Source organism: Podarcis raffonei, chromosome 1, assembly GCF_027172205.1.
Source record: "Podarcis raffonei isolate rPodRaf1 chromosome 1, rPodRaf1.pri, whole genome shotgun sequence".
Classification (NCBI taxonomy): Eukaryota; Metazoa; Chordata; class Lepidosauria; order Squamata; family Lacertidae; genus Podarcis; species Podarcis raffonei.
Genome location: NC_070602.1, coordinates 138,113,738 through 138,136,451, shown reverse-complemented (window position 1 = coordinate 138,136,451; position 22,714 = coordinate 138,113,738). Strand labels below are relative to the sequence as shown.

The 22,714-nt window shown below is 42.0% G+C and overlaps 1 protein-coding gene across 2 annotated transcripts in view; it reads left to right on the top strand.

Annotated features, from left to right (window-relative positions):
- Window positions 1–22,714, top strand: part of CPS1 (carbamoyl-phosphate synthase 1) — a 158,845-nt gene that overhangs the window by 37,442 nt on the left and 98,689 nt on the right. For both annotated transcript variants that reach the window (XM_053364704.1, XM_053364697.1), the window contains exons 7-13: window positions 9,929–10,018; window positions 10,719–10,847; window positions 11,380–11,486; window positions 12,221–12,362; window positions 14,904–14,981; window positions 17,759–17,857; window positions 20,789–20,884. In XM_053364704.1, coding sequence (XP_053220679.1) covers window positions 9,929–10,018; window positions 10,719–10,847; window positions 11,380–11,486; window positions 12,221–12,362; window positions 14,904–14,981; window positions 17,759–17,857; window positions 20,789–20,884 — 741 coding nt within the window. The remainder of the gene's footprint in view (window positions 1–9,928; window positions 10,019–10,718; window positions 10,848–11,379; window positions 11,487–12,220; window positions 12,363–14,903; window positions 14,982–17,758; window positions 17,858–20,788; window positions 20,885–22,714) is intronic.

Here is a 22,714-nt window from a genome sequence, read left to right as displayed (position 1 = left end):
ACTAGTGTCTGGCTCTTGTAAAGTTAATACTAGGTCATCTGCAAACGCTCTCAGTTTATATTGTTTAGCTCCAACCTGAATCCCTTTGATCAGCTGGTCCCCTCTGATCATGTTTAATAAAACCTCCAAGACAGATATAAAAAGTAATGGGGATATTGGGCACCCCTGTCGTGTCCCTTTTTCAATAGCAAATTCTTCAGTAACCACATTATTTACAATTAATTTTGCTTTTTGTTCAGAATAAATTGCACCTATACCATTCTTAAAACCTTGGCCTACCCCCATCCCTTTAAGATTCTTTTTCATAAAGCTCCAAGAGATATTGTCAAAGGCTTTCTCCGCGTCCACAAATATTAATACTGCCTTAGTATTAATATTGGCTTCTAGTAATTCCATAATATCTATTATGTTTCTCACATTGTCAGATAAATGTCTTCCTGGAAGAAAGTCAGCCTGGTCTGTATGAATCTCACCCACCAAATGACAGTTCTCAGTCCCGGTGGCTTACTTTCCAGGGCAGTCCTTTCCAAGGATTTAAAACGGCAGAAAATCTTTCTTTACTTCTTTCATGCAGGTAATACAGGTCAAATCTTCCCCCCCGCTCCTGCCTGCTAAGGGGGAGGTTCAAGTTCAATGTTCGGGTTAAACAGTTTTAAAATTATTTTCCGTCAAATTGCAGCTTTGTATTTTGTTGCTTTGGCTGTCATGCAGTCCGGGAAAGGCAGACTTCCTTACTTTTAACCTTCCCCGTTTTCGGCCAAATTTTTAGGGTTGTTACTAAGTCCCAGGAGCCGTTCAATCCTACTCACGGGTATTCAGATTGAATTCCAAATGTCAGGAAGGAATCGGCGCTCTCCGTCCATGGCGACGCGGCTTCACTCCACGGGCTGGGTAGCGACTCTCAGCACCGCGCTCACACCCGATGCCACTCCGGAGCCTTTAAAAAGGCTCCTTTGCAGTAAAGGGGGGCGCTTAAGGTGCCCACCGAGTCTCCATGTTCACAGGCTTCCGCGCCTGTGATTTTAGGGGTCCCCGCTTTGCCGTAGCGGTCAGACCCGAACTCGTGAAGTAGTCTCCCCGAGCGGAGCTCAGCGGGAGACCGCCATTGAACGCTGGCGCCCACCGGAAGTCCCCTTGCCATCTCATTTTTGACCACATCCAACTTACCCAGGTTCATGGTTCTTACATTCCAGGTTCCTATGCAATATTTTTCTTTACAGCATTGGACTTTTCTTTCGCTTCCATGCATATCCACAACTGAGCGTCCTTTCGGCTTTGGCCCAGCCGCTTCATCAGCTCTGGATCTACTTGTACTAGTCCTCCGCTCTTCCCCAGTAGCATGTTGGACGCCTTCCAACCTGAGGGGCTCATCTTCCAGCGTCATAACTTTTATATGCCTGTTGTCTTTGTCCATGGAGTTTTCTTGGCAGGGATACTGGAGTGGCTTGCTGGTTCCTCCTCCAGGTGGATCACGTTTGGTCAAAACTCTCCACTATGACCTGTTCATCTTGGGTGCCCTGCTCGGCATAGTTCATAGCTTCTCTGAGTTATTCAAGCCCCTTCGCCACGGCAAGGCAGTGGTCCATGAAGGGGATTCAATCAAAACATTGTGGAATTGACCCCTTAATTTGATAAGAAATAATTTTGTGAAGTGGACCTGCCCCCAACTTTTCTTCTCCAAATGATTCTGCTGATTCTTCAATATGTTTACTGAGTAAGTCCCATTAAGCTCAATGGAACCTTGGATATTTAAATTAATAATAATAATAATAATAATAATAATAATAATAATAATAATATATTTATACCCCGCCCATCTGGCTGGCCTTCCCCAGCCACTCTGGGCGGCTTCCAAAAAATATTAAAATACTGTAATACATCAAACATTAAAAGCTTCCCTAACAGGGCTGCCTTCAGATGTCTTCTAAAAGTCTGGTAGGTGTTCTCTTTGACATCTGGTGGGAGGGCGTTCCACAGGGAGGGCGCCACTACCAAGAAGGCCCTCTGCCTGGTTCCCTGTAACTTAGCTTCTCTCAGGGAGGGAACTGCCAGAAGGCCCTCGGAGCTGGACTGGAGATCATTGACCACTGCGACCAAGGCAGTTTCAGTCCCATGATGAGGCCTGAATCCCGACTGGAAGGGATCCAAATTTATTCCCCCCCCCAAAAAAAAGCCATGAGATGAGTGCCTTCTCATTTTGCTTCGTAATTCTCAGACAAAAAGGGGGGGGGAAGACTTAGGTTGTTTTTAAAAAAATGAAACCTGAGAGTCTGGGCTACTTGCTGACCCTGGGCTTGGTACAGTAGTCCTGTCTGTACCTTTTCTTTGTGGACCTATTTGCCAGCCTTCTTCAATCACTTCCTTTTGGTTGGAGGAGTACTTAATATTGCACTACTTGAACAAAATGTGCTGCAGGGGAAAAAGATCCACCTGTTTTGTAAACTGCTTCTTTTTCTTTTGGGTAGAGATTCTGCTGCAGTCCACTATGTAGTGGTCCCAAGTGAGTAGCTTAGGAGAGGTGGACTTCTTGACTGTGGGGAATCCATCAAATTCAAATAGCACCTAAGAATGGAGTTTTCTAGGAAAAACAAAATGGTGGCCATTCTGATTCTGTTCCCCTCAGCCAAAAGAATTTCATGTCACCCTCAAAATGTAACTGAAGTAAAACAGCTGATTCAGACCCCACCAAGTGTTCCTATTTTCCAGGGAAAGTCCAGGATTTACAGAAGCTGTCCCAGTTTCTGAGTTGATCCCGGAATACCCCGCTTTTCCTTAGGGTGTCCCTATTTTTATTGGAGAAATGTTGGAGGGTATGCTGATTTCAAGGTGTGTGAAAGGTCTAAGAAATGGCTCCTGTCAATTCAGTCCAGCCCTAGTGGAATGCCTGATATCTAAAGCTATTTTATAGAATAAATAAGCAGCAGGAGTAGGTGCTGTTGATTGTCTGTGCCATTAACAAGAAGGGTTTGCTATAAAGATGCTGAAAATAGCATACATAAATGAGATATAAAAAGATTAACAGAACTCCTGTGATCTCATTATCTTTATAACTTTATTTTATAGGCTTATAAAGTAACATCACAAATAAAGCTGACAATTAACTAAGCTCTTCAGTGGTGGTAATTATGGGACATGATAATCTATGTCCTAGCAAGCAACTGTTTCCATGTAAATCAAAATGTGGTAGTATTTTAAGAGTTTTCTTATCAACGGTAGGTTAGAAAGGATTTTTTTAAAAATTTATGCCTTTGAAACTACAATAGGCTACATCTTGTAGAATATATTAATTCAGTTGGAAGCTTCTCAGCTTTGTTTTCAAGAAGTTTGCTATTGACTTAGGAGAGTTACATTCGGGTTCCCACAAAAAGATAACCAAAATTGTGTACAGTGGTACCTCCGATTAAGTACTTAATTCGTTCCGGAGGTCTGTACTTAACCTGAAACTGTTCTTAACCTGAAGCACCACTTCAGCTAATGGGGCCGCCTGCTGCTGCCGTGCCGCTGGAGCACAATTTCTGTTCTTATCCTGAAGCAAAGTTCTTAACCTGAAGCACTATTTCTGGGTTAGTGGAGTCTGTAACCTGAAGCGTATGTAACCCGAGGTACCACTGTATTTCTGAAGATATAATATATTATTTCCATACAATATTAATTAGGAGCCAGATTATTTCCTTATGTTTTGGTCCTGCCTTTCTTCCATCATGGAACTCAAAGTGGCATAAACCTAGTTCTCCGGTGGTCAGCCATCCAGGCACTGACCAGACCAAGGCCTGCTTAGCTTCAGCAAATCGATGGCTTCATGTACCTTCAGACCATATCCTGCAACCACATCTCATTATTCTGACCTTTCTTCACGTCTGTCCAGTTCACGTACATGTACAAAACAAAGGGTAGAAGTTTGATGTTTACATTAAATAGTTTGCACTGTTGAGGATTGCTGAATCAACATACAATCCACAACATGTGGAGAGCTGGACACCATGGACCATATGTGTCTATAGTTCTTGGCTGGGGAATGAATCACTAGAACTCTTTCTTCCAGTAACAGCAGTGCTGCTAGGCTCAGGCAGGGCAGCTGGGCCATGCAGTGATAGGATTCCCATATGCCTGCAGTTTGGTAGGAAGCTACGTAGAATAAGGAAGCTAGAATGTGTCCGCTCAGCAGCTTTGAGTGCTGTGTGATGCAACAGTGTTGAAGCTCAGGCTGTATATTTAGATTTGCACGAAGGATTTGTGTTTTAATAGCATCCGTGTACCCTTCAAATAAGACTTTCCTGAGCGAAGCTTCTGTTTTCCTCCTGAATAGTGGGAGCTCACCTGTGAAATGATTCAGTTAGGAGATTATCATCTTATCATGAAGCCTTCCAGCTGTGAAATATCTGCATGCCAAAAGAGCCTGATTAAAAGGGGGTTATTAAAAGAATAAAAATAGTTTGCTCAGCAGTAGATCAGACATGGACTTTGGAAAGTGTGCATTTTAAAATAGCAGCTGTCTCAGGTTCAGTGGGTTTGATGAGGAAGAAGAATGCTGAGTTGCTCATTGCTGGAAAACATTCTTGGTTACCCAGGAGTAGGCAGAAGGGTGCAAAAGGTATTAAAAAATCGGCATCTAAGATTCCACAGGTTGGTCAAATGGTCTATACCAATGTGGGGCAATAGATGGTGAACAGCAAGCTTATGAAGCTAATTTTCCACAAAGTCTGCTGAAAAAGAAAACAACATAAATCATGATAGAAGTATATAAAACCATGAATGGTATGGTTGTGGAGAAAATGGTATAGAGAATTTTCTTGTAATACTAGGGTCACTCAATGAAATTAATGGGCAGTAGATTCAGAAGAGCCCCAAAAGTTCTGCTATACACAACACATAATTCACTTGAAGTTCACGGTCTCAGTTTGTGATGAATAGTGTGGGATGGGTTTTAATGGATAGGAGAGGATATATTAATTGCAGTTCATCTCCAGGTGCCCACATTCAGGGGTTGAACAGAGTTTCAAAATCCCATCCTTGGCAGCAAAATTAAAAGCATAGGAATTAGGCTATAAAAACTTGTTTTGGTCAAGTCCAGCTATGAAGTAAGTTGGCTCTCTCTTTCTTCCCCTGGTTAACAAAGAATCAGTCAACAACTTGGAAAGCAAGTTTAAATATATAATTTACTTACTTCTAATCTTGCATTAGAGGGATGCGGGTGGCGCTGTGGTCTAATCCACTGAGCCTAGGGCTTGCCAATCAGAAGGTCAGCAGTTCAAATCCCCGCGACGGGGTGAGCTCCCATTGCTCAGTCCCTGCTCCTGCCAACCTAGCAGTTCAAAAGCACGTCAAAGTGCAAGTAGATAAATAGGTGCTGCTCCGGCAGGAAGGTAAACGGCGTTTCCGTGCGCTGCCTGGTTCTCCAGAAGCGGCTTTGTCATGCTGGCCACATGACCTGTACGCCGGCTCCCTCAGCCAATAAAGCGAGATGAGCGATGCAACCCCAGAGTCAACTGCGACTGGACCTAACTGTCAGGGGTCCTTTACCTTTAGGCATGTGCCTAAAGCTGGAGCAGACAGAGGCATGTCTGCATCCAACGCTGGTCAAAGGGAGAAAGAGGGGAAACAGGAAGTACAATATGCACCTTCAGGAGAGGAAATGACATCACACAGAGCCCCCTCTATCAATTGTATTTCTGTGGTCCTGTAGCACCCTGCTTGTGGTTAACGCTTAGCTGGAATGAAATATTCAACGCAGCAATAGAGAAATTAAAATAATAATTTATTTGTCAGACAAATAAATGAGAGACACAGTGGTATATGGTTACCAAAGCTCTGCCCACTCCAGCCCTGATGGTCAGCACTTATATTTCCTCAGCCCAGCCCCCTTGCTCCTCCTTTGGCTGCCTCTGTCCAATCAGCCTGGTTGAAATTCCTATTGGCTGTTTGCTAGAACCAATCATAAAAGATACACCCATTTCCTATTACCTTTTATGGGAGACAAAGAGCTATATTTCCTTCTATCTATAAATGGCAAACAAGTAGCCATATATCTTACATTTGCCTCAACAAGGCACCTTAATTACCAGATCACCTTTTGCCCTTCTTGCCCTGTTGCCCTCCAAAACAGATGGTTAAAACAGATGCTCATTCTGTCTTAAACAGATCTTGGGTTCACATTCTCACACACCATCAATGAAATAAGAATCTAACATAAGAATCTAACATTTCTTACTTTCTAAATCCTTTGCATAGTTACATTTAAGCCAGTATATTTCATACATAACATATATAGATTTTTAGAAGCAAAGGCCTTTTCAAAGTAAAACTTCTTCAGTTTACACCCCCCTTTCCTGGCCAGCTGCTTTTCCCATTAGCTCTTGCCCTTTAACCTTATGAAAATATGGCTCAAATCTAATGTGAGGCACATGGTATTATATTTTGTTAAACAATGAATCCTACTATTTACCAACTCTTAATTAGTGCTTTTGCAGCTTGATTGTATTCTGTAGGGTCAGTAACCTAGTAACCTTTGCTCCCAGCCTGTAATTCCCTTTTTACAACTTTGAGAATTTTGGCTCCTGCTATAAATAAATCAGGGGGGCCTTTGTCCAGGAGGATAAACATCTGCCAAAGTCTTTTAGCCAGCTGGTCTTCTGCCTGGCATAAAAACACACAAGCATCTGCAAATATATATATATATATTTTAAGCTCATTTTAAAATACAAGTCTTGATCAGATGCCTCAGTCTGAGTATCTGCCTATCAGCAATACAGCTCTGTGGACTCAGCCCCTTCTCATGCTAAGTAGCAAGAATATCCCTTACTTAGGGTTGGCTGCTAATCTCCCACAAATAGGTAGCCACCAGCTTAGATGTTTAAAGGGTGATTAGAAATATTTTATGGCAGATAGGTTTATTAAGAGATGCATATATATATTATTAGTGGCTAAAACATTTCTCCCTCTCGTTTTATTTTCCATTAGTTTAGCTTTTTGTTAAATCAGATATAAACCCTTTTGTATTATTGGTGGTAACACACCATAGAATAATAATAATAATAATAATAATAATAATAATAATAGTCAGCCATATGGTACTTCCATGTTCAAAGATGGTATATCGCAGAGTATCAGTTTCTGATGATAACAGTGGGGAAGAGCTACTGCCTTCACATTCTACCTGGGTGGCCACTGCTGGAAATAGATCAGATGGGCCCTGGATCAAATCCAACATGGTTCACACACTATGTATTTGCTGAGAAGGAACTAAAGATTCCTTCATCTTTTTCTTAAACAGAAAATTAAAGGAGAACTTCTCAGGACTTCATTCCCCATTATTGCAGTATGTTATTAGGTCAGTTTATGTATATTTCATGAAATGAACCACAAGACTGTTAGAATGGGGGAAAAGGCCCAAAATAATAATAAAGAGAATCTAATGGCAAATATATGAATTTGAACACTAGAATAAACTTTAATTAATAGTTGTAAAGAGTTACAAGCACCCTGTCACCATTATGTATGTGTTTATTTGTTGCTTTTTAAACTGAAGTGTCCCAAATTGACTTGCATAATAAGAATAGATATAATGAAAAAAACCCATCAAAATCAAATATAAAAAGCAGCAATAAAGCAAGACCTAAAGTTCGTTCTCTCTCTCTCTCTCTCTCTCTCTCTCTCTCTCTCTCTCTCACACACACACACACACACACACACACTGCACTGAGTAAATAATGTTATTAGTGGCTAAAAACAAGTAATGATTTTGCCATAGCTGCTTCCATGGGGAGAGCATTCCTTAAGTAGGGAACCACCGCTGAAAAGGCCTATTCTTGTGCCTTCACTCTCCACACCTCCCTTGGGCTTTAGATGATGAGCACAGTGTCCGGTTTGCTTCATGTGGGGAAAGACAGTCTTTTTGGCATTGGGATTCTGAACCACATAATGTCAAAAACTGCACTTTGAATTGAGCCCAGAAACTATTGAGGCAAAACACAGAAATTCTGATTGGTAAACCATGGAAACAACCAATTTATCAGGCACGACTGTTGTTATGGAAAATACAAACTAAAATTAGTTTTAAACTTTGCCTACAATATAATAAATATTTGGGGATCCACAAAATCATGGACACACTTTAAATAAGTTAACATTTACCAATGATGAAAAACATTGAAAAAGATATTGAAAGAAGGTCAAAGACACTCATCTCTTGGATGAGTAGAGTATCGTCAATCAAAATGAGGATATTGCCAAAATTTTGTTCCAAATTCTGCCTGTATGTAGTTCAGCAAAGACCCCCAAGAAATTTCAAAAAATTTCATTCACCAAGGCAAGAGACTTAAACTTCAACTGACTGTATTGTATCAACATTCCCAGAGAGGGAGAAATGAGCCTACCACATTTGCAAAGATACCATGATGCAGCCCATATAGAAAATGTCGTTAGCATGATAAACAATGTAAAAAAGATCTGGATAGAATTGGAATTTGATAAACCTCTGCAACACAGAATACCAGGCATCCCAGTTTTGATTCATAACAAAACGATCTCAGAAATGATAACAAACCCATTTGCCAAATGGAAGGAAAAAGTATTGTACAGATAGATTCACTTTTATGAAATTGATATTTCACCCACAGCAGGGCAAATCATGGGAAGAATGGGGAGATGCAGGGTGAATTGGCTGTTAATTCTATCAGGTGATACATTCTATCTCAGATTCAGTGTTTATATCTCAAGCAATTAGACCATTGACACAATTTGAAAAACTGATTCTGAACATGGCTGAACAATGGACAATGCTTGGCTATTAAACAAAATTGAGAAAAGGACCTATGCTTAGAAATCGAAGAAGCAGATTGGAACAATCTATGGACAGCCCCCCCCATCCCCATCCACAACCCACATCAGATAAAAATATTTATACATAGATATCATCTAACACCTGTAAGACTCAGCTATATTGATAAACCAATATAGCTGGAAAGGCTGCAAGGTAACTGGTACAACTTTATATCTGGTGGGCATGTGAATTAATGCAAGTATTTTGGGAAAGAGTATTTACAGAAATAAACAAAAACACGAACCAGGATGTACAATGTAGCCCATGTCTAGGTTTATTAACAATCTTTAAAAATACTCTAATTACTACACAAGGAAGTTATCACTTTAATGTTGGTAGCAGAGCAGCATGATTACTTATAGCAGAGAGCTGGGAAGGACTTGATCATGCAATGGAAACAGAAGATAATTGCTTTATCTGAGAAACTAACTAAAAGAGTACAAGCCCTGAATGATGTATCCAGTATGGATGGTTTTGTTGAAATATGACACCCCTTTATAAAATATTCATTTTTAATTTTTTTTAAAAATTAACTCTTTAATAAAATATTCAAATGAACACACTGAGGATTGGCACCCACCAACTCTGGACATAGACTTATGAGAAAATTTGACACCTTAGTCTTTTGTTTTGGGGGTGGCGTGGGAAGGGGAAAACCAATTGTGTTGATAATGTTTATGTTCATGTTTATATTTTTCTTGAAAAAATAATAAAATATTTATAAAATCCAAAATGGTTCTTATGGATGCCTGTATTATATGCATACAAAAACGTATGCATTTTAGATTTATACCTCATCTTTCAATATTTGATTAAGCATTCTAAATGGGATTAAGCTTTTTTCAGGGCTTAATAGAGTTCCTTGCTTTTTAACTAACTGCAGAGGAATAAGTCTGTAGAATTAACTAAGCCCCACGACATAGCCAGTAGAAACATGACGCAGCAAACTTACAGTGCGTCTAGTTCTAGCCTAGTTCTGGTTAGTGCCTCTATCAGAGACCACGTGAGACTCTATCAGCTGCTTACATTCCATAATGGAAGAAAAGTAGGATATGCATATAACAAATAAGTTGCCAATAACAATGTCTTTTTTTCTAAATGTATCAACAGGAAGTCAAAGTATATGGAAAAGGTAATCCAATCAAAATTGTGGCTGTGGATTGCGGATTAAAGCACAATGCTATTCGTTTGCTTGTGAAGGTAAATCATACATTTTTAAAATGGCTTTCTCTTCTATGGAACTGGTTTTATAATTTTGATTTGCTCATGACCAACAAACTGGACAATTGTTTAATTGCTTGAGTTTTCACAGATATTCTGGCAGTTTCAAGTTCTGTACTCTGTACACATCTTTAGCATGTGTGAGGCTAAAGATGGACTGTCATGTCCATTCTAGTTTCTCATTGGGTCTGATAGATTTGTTTTTCAAACTGGGGAAACCTCTGAACATGTGCGAAGTGCGCCCATTCGTTCTGTCCATGTAGGCCAAACTGAGAAAGCCAGGGGACCTGGATTAGGAGTGTGCAGTGGATCTGCAGGTGCTTCAGGGGGATTCTAGGCTTCTCCAAGGCAAAGTGAGATAGGAAGCCTCATAGGGATTCAGGGATTCAGATACCCCAAAAACAAAACTACAGAATAGTGTTGGCTGAAACTGAAACTAAAGCGTCAAAGTATGCCATATAAAGAAAATGTCAGAGTGGGAGTGAGGGAGAGCAAATGCCAGGTTGAGAGAAGGAGGACAGTGAGCTCCATTGTGATTGATAGGTCAAATCCTTTTCAAGTTGGCTTTTTCATATTCAGACTCTACTGTATCATGTTAGGCTGTACTGTTCAGCATCACGGAGTTACATGTCATTCTATAGTAAACTTTTTCATACTTTCCCTTTTGTTTCCTTCCCAGAGAGGTGCCGAGGTGCATCTGGTTCCTTGGAATCATGATTTCACCAGGCTGGAGTATGATGGGCTTGTGCTTTCTGGCGGTCCTGGCGATCCAACCCAAGCCCAAGAACTAATTGAGAATGTCAGGAAGGTAGAGAACATGCACTACAATTGATATTTTGCTCAAAGCACTGTTTCCCATGTTGCACAGTGGCAGCTCACAACCTTGGGATGTGTGCATTCCTTAAACCTCAGCTCTCCAACATTTTACCTTGTTAGGAAAAAAAAGGGGGGGCTGTTTTAACTTGACTTGCTGTGCTACTTCCAGAAACTCCTTTGCCTTTAATGTGAGAAACTGTGAGATGGAAAAGTAGATTGTCTATGGTGACATGATAGAAGTTTACGAAATTATACTTGGCTTTGAGAAAGTGGAAAGACACTCGAACTCATGGGTACCCAATGAGGCTGAATAATGATTATCGGTGGCTACTGGCCATGATGACTATGGAGGCAGTACTGCTTCTGAATATCAGGATGGGAGAGGGGTCTTCTGCTCAGATCCTGCTTGCAGAGTTCCCACAGGAATCCGGTTGGCCACTGGGAAAACAGGATGCTGGACTCAATGGGCCATTGGCCTGATCCAGCAGGCTCTTCTTATGTTGATATAAGTCTTTCCCATCCAGGTTCTACAGAGTGATCGTCAGGAACCTTTGTTTGGAATCAGTTTGGGGAATCTAATCACTGGTCTGGCAGCTGGGGCTTCATCCTACAAAATGCCCATGGCCAACAGGTATGGTGACAAATCTACACCTGCGACAACAGCATATTCAAGATACGTATTTATCCTGCCTTCACCCCACACCAATCAGTTTGGGTTGTAAACTGCCCAAATATGGCATCCAGGCTTTGTAATGTTACTATCTATAGATCTATATCTTAAAGCTAGGAGTGGCTGGGGTGATGCTGCAAGGCTGCCCCCTCCCCAACACCAGTGGGGCTTGCACAAGTGCATTGCTGGGCTTTGCCAGTGCCCCTCTGCAGCCCGGAACTCATAGCTGCCTTGCCCTCTGCCCTGTCCCCATCAGCAGCAGTGATGCCAGTGTCAGGAGGCCAGCTCCATGGCATTGACTTTGGCTATTCCAGTTTAAAGCTGATGCAGATTATTAGTTAAATCTCTCCACTGATTGTTTCTGAGCCCTTTTTCAAAACCTCTGTGGGATTATTGTAGCTCCTTTTGTGCGTTTCTGTTTGGTGGTATTATTATTATTATTATTATTATTATTTTTCCCCAATAGAGGATTAGGCATTTATGGGTAAATAATAAATGCAAATAAATAAATATGGCAGAAAGCAGAGTTGTTATCCTCCTAATGGATAATGGTAATGGGTGCTACAGTGTGTTCCTTTCTGCTTGCCCCTGCATGTTATTAATTGTGGCCTTCTTCTCCTGTCCTTCACACGCACACCCTCCCCTCCCCAAACTATTCCTTCCCCACTTCTCTCTCTTTGTGTGTGTCCCTTTAGAGGACAGAATCAACCAGTTGTGAACATGATGAATGGACAGGCTTTCATTACTGCTCAGAATCATGGCTACGCGATTGACAGCAACTCCCTCCCTCCTGGCTGGAAGCCTCTATTTGTGAATGCGAATGATCAAACAAATGAGGTAAAGCTCCCTCTCTCTGGGTATCTTTGAAGAATTTCATGAGACAGGGAAGATGAGCTGTATTCTGCTCAGGTGCACCCAAGAAGATGCTTGCCTCTGATTTACCTAGAATGCCAATCTCCTGGTGTGTGTTTTTGCTCCTCGATGAATAGTTTCTTTTTGGTTAATTACTGGATAATATACTGGATTTATTCCATTCAGGGATAGCAGGAAGATTCCTTTAATAGAGCGAGCCAGAAATCACACAGTAGTGTCCAAGGTTTTGAGTTCAGGCTGGATGTTCAGAAAAACAGGAAATATGACTGGAGGTGATGGAAACCCAGACTGGTAGATTGAATGGAGAAGTCTGCAGACCCTAATTAGGTATGACTGTTCCTCGTGGAAAGAGAAATTGAAGCCAAGGCACAATGAAACAAAGAAGAAATGACTCTTCTCCTCTTGAAAATATAAAAGCTAGCAGTTATTCAGGTTTGCTTCCAGCACTAATTGGAACTCAGGGGTCCTTTGTATGGAAGAGAATAGAAGTAAAGAAAAAAACTTATATTAGCAAAGATTGAGATTATTTTTAGTAGTGGGAGAAGTAGGCATAGCATTCTATATCGGCAGGGCCCAGATTGGGTAGTATAGCACCCTCGCTGCTCACCAGAGGATGATACTTCATGATGTTCCCCAATCATCTGTCAAGGCAGATTCAACATTGTAACGTTCACATCATTATCCCTTGGTCATCTACACAGTGTTCCAATATTATCTGCCTTGCAGTGCATGTGGTGTGCAGCAGATGTGACAGGGGCAGTTTCTTGTGGAGATATCTTCTGATAGACCCAAGAGAAACTTTCATAGCTGCATGAGTTTATGCCCTCCCTCGATGATGTCAGCAGTACAAACAATCTCATGTTGAGAGCATCCTTGGACTGATCAGGATCAGACATCTGCAGACAGAAATAGACAGGAGCATCACTGGCTTGATAAAATCGAGAAGTGAACTTTTTAAATAACTAAAAAAGAGAAAAGGTTGGCATTGCCCTTATTTCACAGAAAATTCCTTAATGGAGGCACTTGTACTGAGACTACCCTTTTTTGTGTACCTGCATACCAAATTTCTGGATGCTGTGGAACCACCATTCCATCACCCCCAGCATACCTTTAAGTACAGGCCTTGAGTCTGGCTTGGTAGCAAACAGGCTACCAGTGAAGTCCTTTAAACACAGGGGTGATGGATCCCATGCAGTTTGCGCCACTATATTTTTGCACCAGTTGAGGTTCCTGTAACGTTCCCCATGGCAACCCTGCACAATGGCCAGACTCTCGCTGTTCTAAGACTGGCAGCAAGCATTCTGGACTGTGGAGACCACCTCTGCCTCCAACAACAGTAGTGGATCTAGGAGCCCCCCACCCCCGCTACACACCCATTCCTTTTAGAGATAGTGCGATCCCTTCCAGAATGGGCAAGGCAAGGCAGACGGGGAAGCAATATGCAGTGACATGTACTTAGCTTTGGTTACTGCCTGTGTTGCAGTAGGGCATGAGGTTAGGCAGATGTGCCAAATGCTTCACAGAGAAGAGGGTTTCGAGGAGGGGTTTGGACCAAATAAGAGAGGTGGCATCACACAGGAGTTCTGGGAGGCTGTTGCAAAGCACACATGAAGCAAAGAGGGAATTGTCTGAGGACCAGGAGACCTTCGAGCAGCTGAGGGTGGCGGGTGTTGGAGGAGCAAAGCTCGAGGGTGGGACAAGGGGGCCAATTCAGTGAATGGGAGTGGATAGGATGCCAGTGTGGAGATTTGGGTAGGGGTTACATAATCGGAGCAACCACAGAGTGATTTTGACAGGCTAGAAGTGCTGGATTGGCATGAGAGGAGATCAAGGTGAGACAGCAGAAGACAAGGAAGTCTAGTTAAGGCAAGAGATGGCTGGGGCTTGAAAAATATTTTCTTTTTTTCTCTTTTTCTTTTACCCAATGGAAAGAAGGGAAATGCCATGTCTCTGCAGTGTTATAACGGGAGATGTGTCACTGCTGAGCATTGAACTGAATGTGGGGGACAAAGGAGCAACAGGAGTCAAAGATAAAGGCAAAGTTTAATGTCTGTTCAAGCAGGAAGAAGGCGTCTGTCACTAAAGAGAGTACTTGAGGGGAGGAAGGCTTGGGAGGTAGTTTAGTTTTGGACACAATGAATTTGAGATGGCGATGAAACAACCTATGTGGAAATATTAGGGAGGCAGTTGGAGAGGGATAGCATGCTGCTTTTTTCTTTCTTTCTTTTTTAAAAAAGGTGCTTGGAATTCAACAAGCACTATGTCAAAGCATGTGCACTAGTCAGTGCATTACAGAGATGCTATTGTGAGCTGCTCAGCAGTTTAGTGGATAAAACATCGTTTGAAGACCTGGAGTGTAATGAATTTCAGCTGTTGTTGCTAAGTCGTCCTGGGCCTTTAAACCTGACTGCAGGGTTTGTCAACAGTAGCATTTTGATAACTCTCCTGTTTACAGAAGGGAAATTAAGGTAACCCTTTTTACCTTTTTTTGAAAAACCCATGCAGGGAATTATGCATGAGACCAAGCCGATATTCACAGCGCAGTTTTACCCAGAAGCCAATCCTGGACCAACAGACACAGAGGTACTGTGAAGGGATGAATCTGACAAAAGGTGCTTAGATTTAGGACTTGTTGGAGGAAAGCATGTGGAGTGCGAGACTGGCCAAGACTTGGAACGCTACAGAAATATTCTGCCAATTGTTTCCCATTGAGACCAGGCATTATCCTGTCTTCTGTACATTTGGCCATGCCACGAATTAAGGCCACGGGACCCCTGTATGCTGTTGGTACTGCCAACCATAAGAGAGCAGTCCAATCTTGGTGCCAGTTCAAAGGTGTCCCACACAGCGCAGCAGCTTGTTAAAACCAAAAGAAATTTTGTGTAGCATTCTTCCTTTTTCTTTTTCTTTTCTTCCGGGAGCTCTGCAAGACCTATTGGTTTAAACATGTATTTATTTTTGAGCAATGTGACTTGCCCATACCATGTAGGGAAGATCATAAGAGCAGAGGAACATTTTTCACCATGTCTTCACGGGAAAACTTGGCCAGAGGGGAAAATGGGGTGGCACAATGGATTTGACCCACAATAGGCTACCTTCCTGGGATGCGGGTGGTGCTGTGGGTTAAACCGCAGAGCCTAGGACTTGCTGATCAGAAGGTCGGCGGTTCGAATCCCCACGATGGGGTGAGCTCCTGTTGCTTGGTCCCTGCTCCTGCCAACCTGGCAGTTTGAAAGCACGTCAAAGTGCAAATAGATAAATAGGTACCGCTCCGGCAGGAAGGTAAACAGTGTTTCCATGTGTTGCTCTGGTTCGCCAGAAGCGGCTTAGTCATGCTGGCCACATGACCCGGAAGCTGTACGCCGGCTCCCTCGGCCAGTAAAGCGAGATGACCGCTGCAAACCCAGAGTCGTTCGTGACTGGACCTAAAGGTCAGGGGTCCCTTTACCTTTACCTTTAGGCTACCTTCCAGTCGTGCAAAAAAACAGTGGGTTTTTTTACATCCTCTTCCCCATGTGCAAGAAACATTATTACTGTTCAAGGAGACATTCCAGCCAGGCACCTGTGAGGGGCGTGATTGAGACAGGATATGGCCAAAGGAGAGGGTGTGACTTGGGGAGAGTCCTGAGGGCCATATAGAAAGGCTTGGGAGGGCCATATCCAAGGCCTCAGGTTCCCCATCCTGATCAGATTAAACACCTTTCTTTCAGCAGTGCCCAGCCAGATGTTAGATGCTTCAAGGAAACCCACAAGCAGTCCTTGAAAGCAGTAGATCTCACTGAATTATATGCTCAGGCCTTGCTGTGCTTTGATTTAAGTGTGATATATTGTTTTAAACTAAGCAGCACAATTTGCATAGGTAGGATTGGGGCCCAAACCTCATACACAGTGATACCTCAGGTTAAATACTTAATTCATTCCAGAGGTCCGTTCTTAACCTGAAACTGTTCTTAACCTGAAGCACCACTTTAGCTAATGGGGCCTCCTGCTGCTGCTGCGCCGCTGGAGCACCATTTCTGTTCTTATCCTGAAGCAAAGTTCTTAACCTGAAGCACTATTTCTGGGTTAGCGGAGTCTGTAACCTGAAGCGTATGTAACCCGAGGTACCACTGTCCATGATTTATGTAAATGAAAGCAGTTTATGTCACTGAAAGGCAGATAGGTTTTTTCCTTTCCTTTCCTTTCCTTCCCTTTATTTTAAAACAAGACCTATTATATTTCAAATACATTTTGAATACTTTCGCATTATTGAAGTTGTAGAGCTATTTAAATGGATTCATATGCACACTTCCTTGTTCTCACGTCTGAAAATGAGGCTTAATCCCCTGTCTGTGATCTCCCATGACAATCCCTCCAGCAATAGGTTGAGTAGGTGGGAGATTGTGATTAAACAGCATAAGGATGTGAAGCCAGGAAAAAGAGGACATGCCTGCCCATATTTAGCATTCATTGGAGATAAACAGCAACAAAAAATGCTTAAGGGGGTGCATTTTAATCATTATTTATTTGGGGATTTTTGGTTAACTAAACATAGACCAGAAGATGGAGCACTATTATTCCCAATTTAATAGGCTAGGGAACTGAAACAGAGCAAGAGTGACTCGTTGAAGATTGTTTAATGGAATTGCAGACTGTGTTTAAATCCAGGTCTCTCAACAAAACCCTGAGGTACTGTCCATTGGAACACACAAGCGTAATCCAGTTTGAACAGAAGTGATATATACAGCAGCTTCTCTCGTAAAGACCTTGTTGATCCATGCTAAGATTTTCCTGCAGATTGGATTAGATGCATGCCTTAAACTTCTTAAGCACTTGCGTGCTTGGTTGGTTTGGGACACAATACAATGAGCGCATCTATTAATTAGGTTAATTATTAATTAAGTGAATTAGACTCACAACCTAATTAGAGAGAGTTCTAATGATACTAAACAGGGAAATTCCAGAGAGGGTAATCATGTTAGCTTGTTGCACTAAAACCCTTCAAATCCTGTGCTTATGATAGTAATTCTGTAGAACTTATGCTAACTTCCAAAAAATACAGATTTTATGCAAAACGCAGTATTTACGGCTTTATGTGATGAGCTGATTTTGTATCAATTATTTCGGTTAAAGGTTAGTAAGAGTAGACTGGGTCAAGTGGCTTTGTAGTGAAAATGATTGAAGACCCTGCTTGTGTACAGGAGCATGTTCAATACCCTTTTACAACTTGAGAAATATGTGGTAGATGGACTCAGCGTGGTAACATTGATAGCCATAGAGCTACATTACAAACATGGTTTTCCCTTGTTCTTTCTGTCTTTTTATAATATAAATGTGGTCTTCTTTTGAATGCTGATATGCATTTTGTTTACTTTCCCTAGTTCTTATTTGATTCATTTATTTCACTGATCAAGAAGGGAAAAGGTACCAGTATCGCTTCAGTGCTGCCCAAGGCCACAGCTGCAACTTCGAGAGTGGAGGTCAGTTTATTAATGTGTTTTGTGTTTAGCCATCAGTCATACAGTGACTGGTACCATTATTGAAAAAGGTGGGCAGACTTGCTGTCCAGAACATAGAGATTTGCACAACCAAAAGTATCCTGTGAAAAATGTCCTGATTTTGTTACTTATTATAGTTATATTAACTCTCATTTTGCTTTGAAATAATTGTTGATACATAGGAATTTGAGCTGTGTGCCTTGCAAGTGCAGAATTTTTGGACATAGATGAGGAAGTGAGGCAGAGATGGAGTGACTTGCCCCGAATAACCAGTGAGCCTGTGGAGGAGGAGTGGTTTGAATCCAAAGCCCACTGCTGGCATATTCTTGGGAAGCTGAATGTTGTGGGTCCTTATATGCTGTTAGCTGTAAATAAAACTTGGCTGGTTCCATTTTTAGATTACACTCCCCCCATATGACTCTATATCCTCCCACAAAGCATCTGGGCGCAGAACAAATAATACAACACAAGAACTATGATCAGCCATATTGAAGCACACTTGCCTGTAAGTTAGTGTGGCAATAAACAAATGAGTTGCACATTTTGCACAGTCATTCTAGCTTGCTACCAAATAAAGCTGAAATAGAATTGCATTTCAGTTTATTTAAAACTCTAAGACTGTTAACTTGTATAACAAAAAAACTAACAAAAAAACTTATTGCTCACAACTTTTATGACACCGAACTTCCTTCTCTCAAGTGGTTCTGCTTCCTGGGATAAATATAGTGGGCTGTCAAGCCATTCAATTCTCCTGCACCTTGGGCCTAGGGCTACTTAGACCTGGGAATACTGGTCCCTGGTCTTACCTCTCTTTCTGTTGATTCCAGGCTCATATTCTGCCCTATACACGAAAGGGCAGTCTCCAGGCATTTCCAGGAATTTTTGTTTGAATCAATGTGAAATGCAAATGTAAAACTCATACTGGTCAGAATGCTAATTTTCATTACAAATGTCTCTGCATTTATTTTGCAGTAACAGCAATTGGGCATTCATATAAACAGCATGAGAGTCTCAAAGGTTATTGAAAATTCCTAATATGTATTGCATTGCTGGATTTTCTATAAAGCTCCTCCTTTTTGTGGCAAAGTTATTCCTTCCTTCGGAAAGCTGAATTTAATGCAAAGACAACTTCAGAGTCAACTCATTGCACAAACCAGTGTGTGCAATATAGGACTGGTTCAGTCTTATATTGAGTTGCTGTGTTAGAATCCTTTGTTCTAAATATTTGAATTTTTGCTTTTATACAAAGGACAGGATATTGTAGTTTTGAACAGAAAGGAGGTGTGACAGTTTCCATGAAGCTGTTCTTTAGTTTTTCCAGAGAAAGGGCTGAGAATGTGTTGGATTTGGATTCGTAAATAGACCCTGTTAGCCAGGATTGCCCATAAGACATGTATAGGAAGTGTCATTGGCTTGGATTTCTCATGGATGAATGAAAGGGATACAGGAAATGGTTGCCAAAGCAACAGCTGAAGGGAAACATATTGGGGAAAGACAGAATTGTGTGTGTGTGTTAAGGGTGGATTTTGATCCCCTGCAATTTCTACTTTTGAGGTAGAAATCAAAACTTGAAAATATTTAGCTCAGCATCAGTATGATGCAGGAAGATAAGCAAACAGGAACCAATACATTTATTTCAGGAGGAACATGAATATGATGACATTGATGTCTTAGCAAATTTATATCCTGGCTTTCTGTAAAAGTACACAAGGCAGCTGGCATTGAAAATGGATCAGTACAAAATAAGATATACAACCTAAAACCCCAGAGCCAGCTAACAAACCAACCAATGGCGCTTAAAACCAAGCAACAGATTTAAAAGCAGGAAAACGAACATGGGGTGATGAAGCAGGTGGGGTGCGGATCCTGATCATGTGTAATGTGTATCAATAACCGTTAGCATATTCTAAACTCATATGCATGGAAGTTGAGATGCAGTGCCAAAGGAAAAAAAGAGGTACTTTCCCCTAGATATGCTTCAGGAACAACTCATGCAGAGACATGGATGGGGCTCCGGAACTAGGTTTTGCCCCTGGGTAGAGAGTAGCCCATTAAAGAAATCCTCAAGATGTCTGGCAAAAATCTTATTTGAGGTTTTTAATCCCATCCATGATGCGGGTGGCACTATAAACCACTGAGCCTAGGGCTTGCCGATCGGAAGGTTGGCGGTTCGAATCCCCGCGACGGGGTGAGCTCCCATTGCTCGGTCCCTGCACCTGCCAACCTAGCAGTTCGAAAGCATGCCAGTGCAAGTACATCAATAGGTACCACTCTGGCGGGAAGGTAAATGGCGTTTCCGTGCACTTCTTTGGTTCGCCAGAAGCGGGTTAGTCATGCTGGCCACATGATCCGGAAAAACTGTCTGTGGACAAACGTCGGCTCCCTTGGCCAGTAAAGTAAGATGAGCGTCGCAACCGCAGAGTCATTTGTGACTGGACTTAACTGTCAGGGGTCCTTTGCCTTTTTAATCCTATCCATGATAAGACGCTGGGGATGAGCACATGAGCCCCACCCCTCATTTCCATCCCATCACCATGTTGGAGGAATGCCTTCTGCTGCAGGAAGCCTTTATGCTTGTGCAGACTGAGGTTCCCTGCATGATTTAGGATCCTTGATTTAGAACTTCTCCATGGAGCAGCCTCACAAATGCAGAAGTTCAGCCCCCAAGTCAAGGAGGGCTGTAGTACAGCAGCCGTAATGCAAGGGAGGAGCTGGGGGTGAGGGAGTACTCTGCCATTGTCCCTCACTTGCGACCAAAGGTTCCCAACCCCTGTAGTAGGAGAACAGTAGACCCTTTGTTGTCTTGGAAAACATCTTGGAAGAAAGAACAGGTGAGGACCCAGCTTTCTTGTGAGATGGGGGCCAACAGCGCATGTGCTGATATAGCTCTACTGACCTATTGCTTGTCTTCAGGTTTCCAAAGTTCTAATCCTGGGATCTGGCGGTTTGTGTATCGGTCAAGCAGGAGAATTTGATTATTCTGGATCACAGGCTGTCAAGGCCATGAAGGTGAGAATGTGGGAGGCAAAGTAAAGTGTTTCTTACAAGGGTGGGGGACCTGTGTCCCTCCAGATGTGGCTGGACTCCAAATCCCATCAGCCCCAGCCAGTATGGCCAGTGCCCAAGGACTATGGGAGCTGTAGTCCAACAACATTTGGAGGGACACAGTTTCCCCACACCTTGCTTAACGTGCTCCACATCCATCCTTGCTCCTTCATGTAGTAGTCATGTAATTATTTGCTCTGCCTTGTTTACATTTTTGATAGCATATGGAAATATAGGCAGAACTGGCTGCATTATTCAGTGAGCATAAAAACTCTGTTTATCATTCCTGTGAACAGGTTGTGATCAAATTCTGTTATTAATATGTGCGCAATGAAATAAGTTCACATAAATGGTTGTGCAAAAGAAATGTCAGCCTTGCTGATTTATTGTAGAAAAAGCATTCATTATTTGTCATGTATAGCTTGGTATCAAGTTCTGTCTGTTCCCTGGTGGGGAGACCAAGATCGGTTTAAAATGACAGATCACTGGTACTTGTGTGAACCAGATCACAACACATCATATGTGTTAAAATAATTGAGGCATCCTGGGTTTATGTATATCCTCCCAATATACTGCTAGTCACGCAGGTGACTTGACATTGTTTTTGGTTTTTTTGCAAAAAGTGTAAATGGGAACATTTCTGAGGCAGTAAGAGGCTTTGAAAGAGGCCTTAAATTATTCACAAAACACTTTGTCTGGACATATGTCTGTAGCTGACATACATATAGGGTTTCTATAGTAAATTGAACTGGGTGGGTGGGGGGGCTTCCAATGCACTCCTATACATGTCTACTCAGAAGTAAGCTCCATTGGGTTAAATGGATTTACTCCCTGTCCCAGGTAAGTGAGCATAGGATTGTAGCCTAAGAAATCTTGTCCAATAACTCACATGTTACAGCTGTTTCTTAAGTTTTCTTTTGCAACATGGAGGTTAAAATAGCAATAGAACCTTATGAGGTAAGAGAACAAAATGTATTCATTCATTCATTCATTCATTCATTCATTCTTAGAGAGACAGAGCATTTACATGGTTCCTAATCATGAAAATCAAGGCATAACTGTCCTGAGAAAAGATGAATTGACTTTTCCCAGCCAAAGTTTTTATGACATTTCCCAGCCAAAGTTTTTATGTCCCATTGATTTCACATGTTTTAATTCACTTCCATTGAAATAAATGACACTTAAGGTTTGTTTCTGTAAAACACTGAATTCTCCAAGCAAAATTCTTTAACATTTAAGACCACGCTGCTGTTTGGCTGTCCCAGAAAGGAGACCATCCATTCCCCTGGAGTTGTCAAACAGATTCATCGTGCTTTTCTGCAGCCTGGATGTAGACTGCAGTCAGCCTGTGAGGAAGCTCTGCTGGCTTGTGATACTGCTTGGAAAAATCAAATTATCAGAGAAATGAATTGGAGGCACCTTCCCTATACAAAGATCATCTTGATTTCTAAAGAAAAGCATTTCTTCTCAAACTGACACTCTCCTGTTCTCTGCTTCGCTTGCCCTCTGCTTTCACATTTAAGAAAAGTTACATTTCCCAGTAAATCTTGCTAGCTTGACCTTCCTGGGCTCACCAGCAGCCAGCCGTCTTGATCTTGCTGCTAATCAGCCATTCCAGAAGCGACACTTGCTCTTGGTGACCTTGCCTCTGGCAACGTGATTTACAACAGCATGTGAAGCCAAGGCAGTTTGTGCGAGTGTAGCACTGCAAGACGTGCCTAAGTGTTCACATCATTATTCGCCTTCCATTGTGTTGATGCAAGACTAGCCTTAAGCTGCTGTTTATTAGGCAGC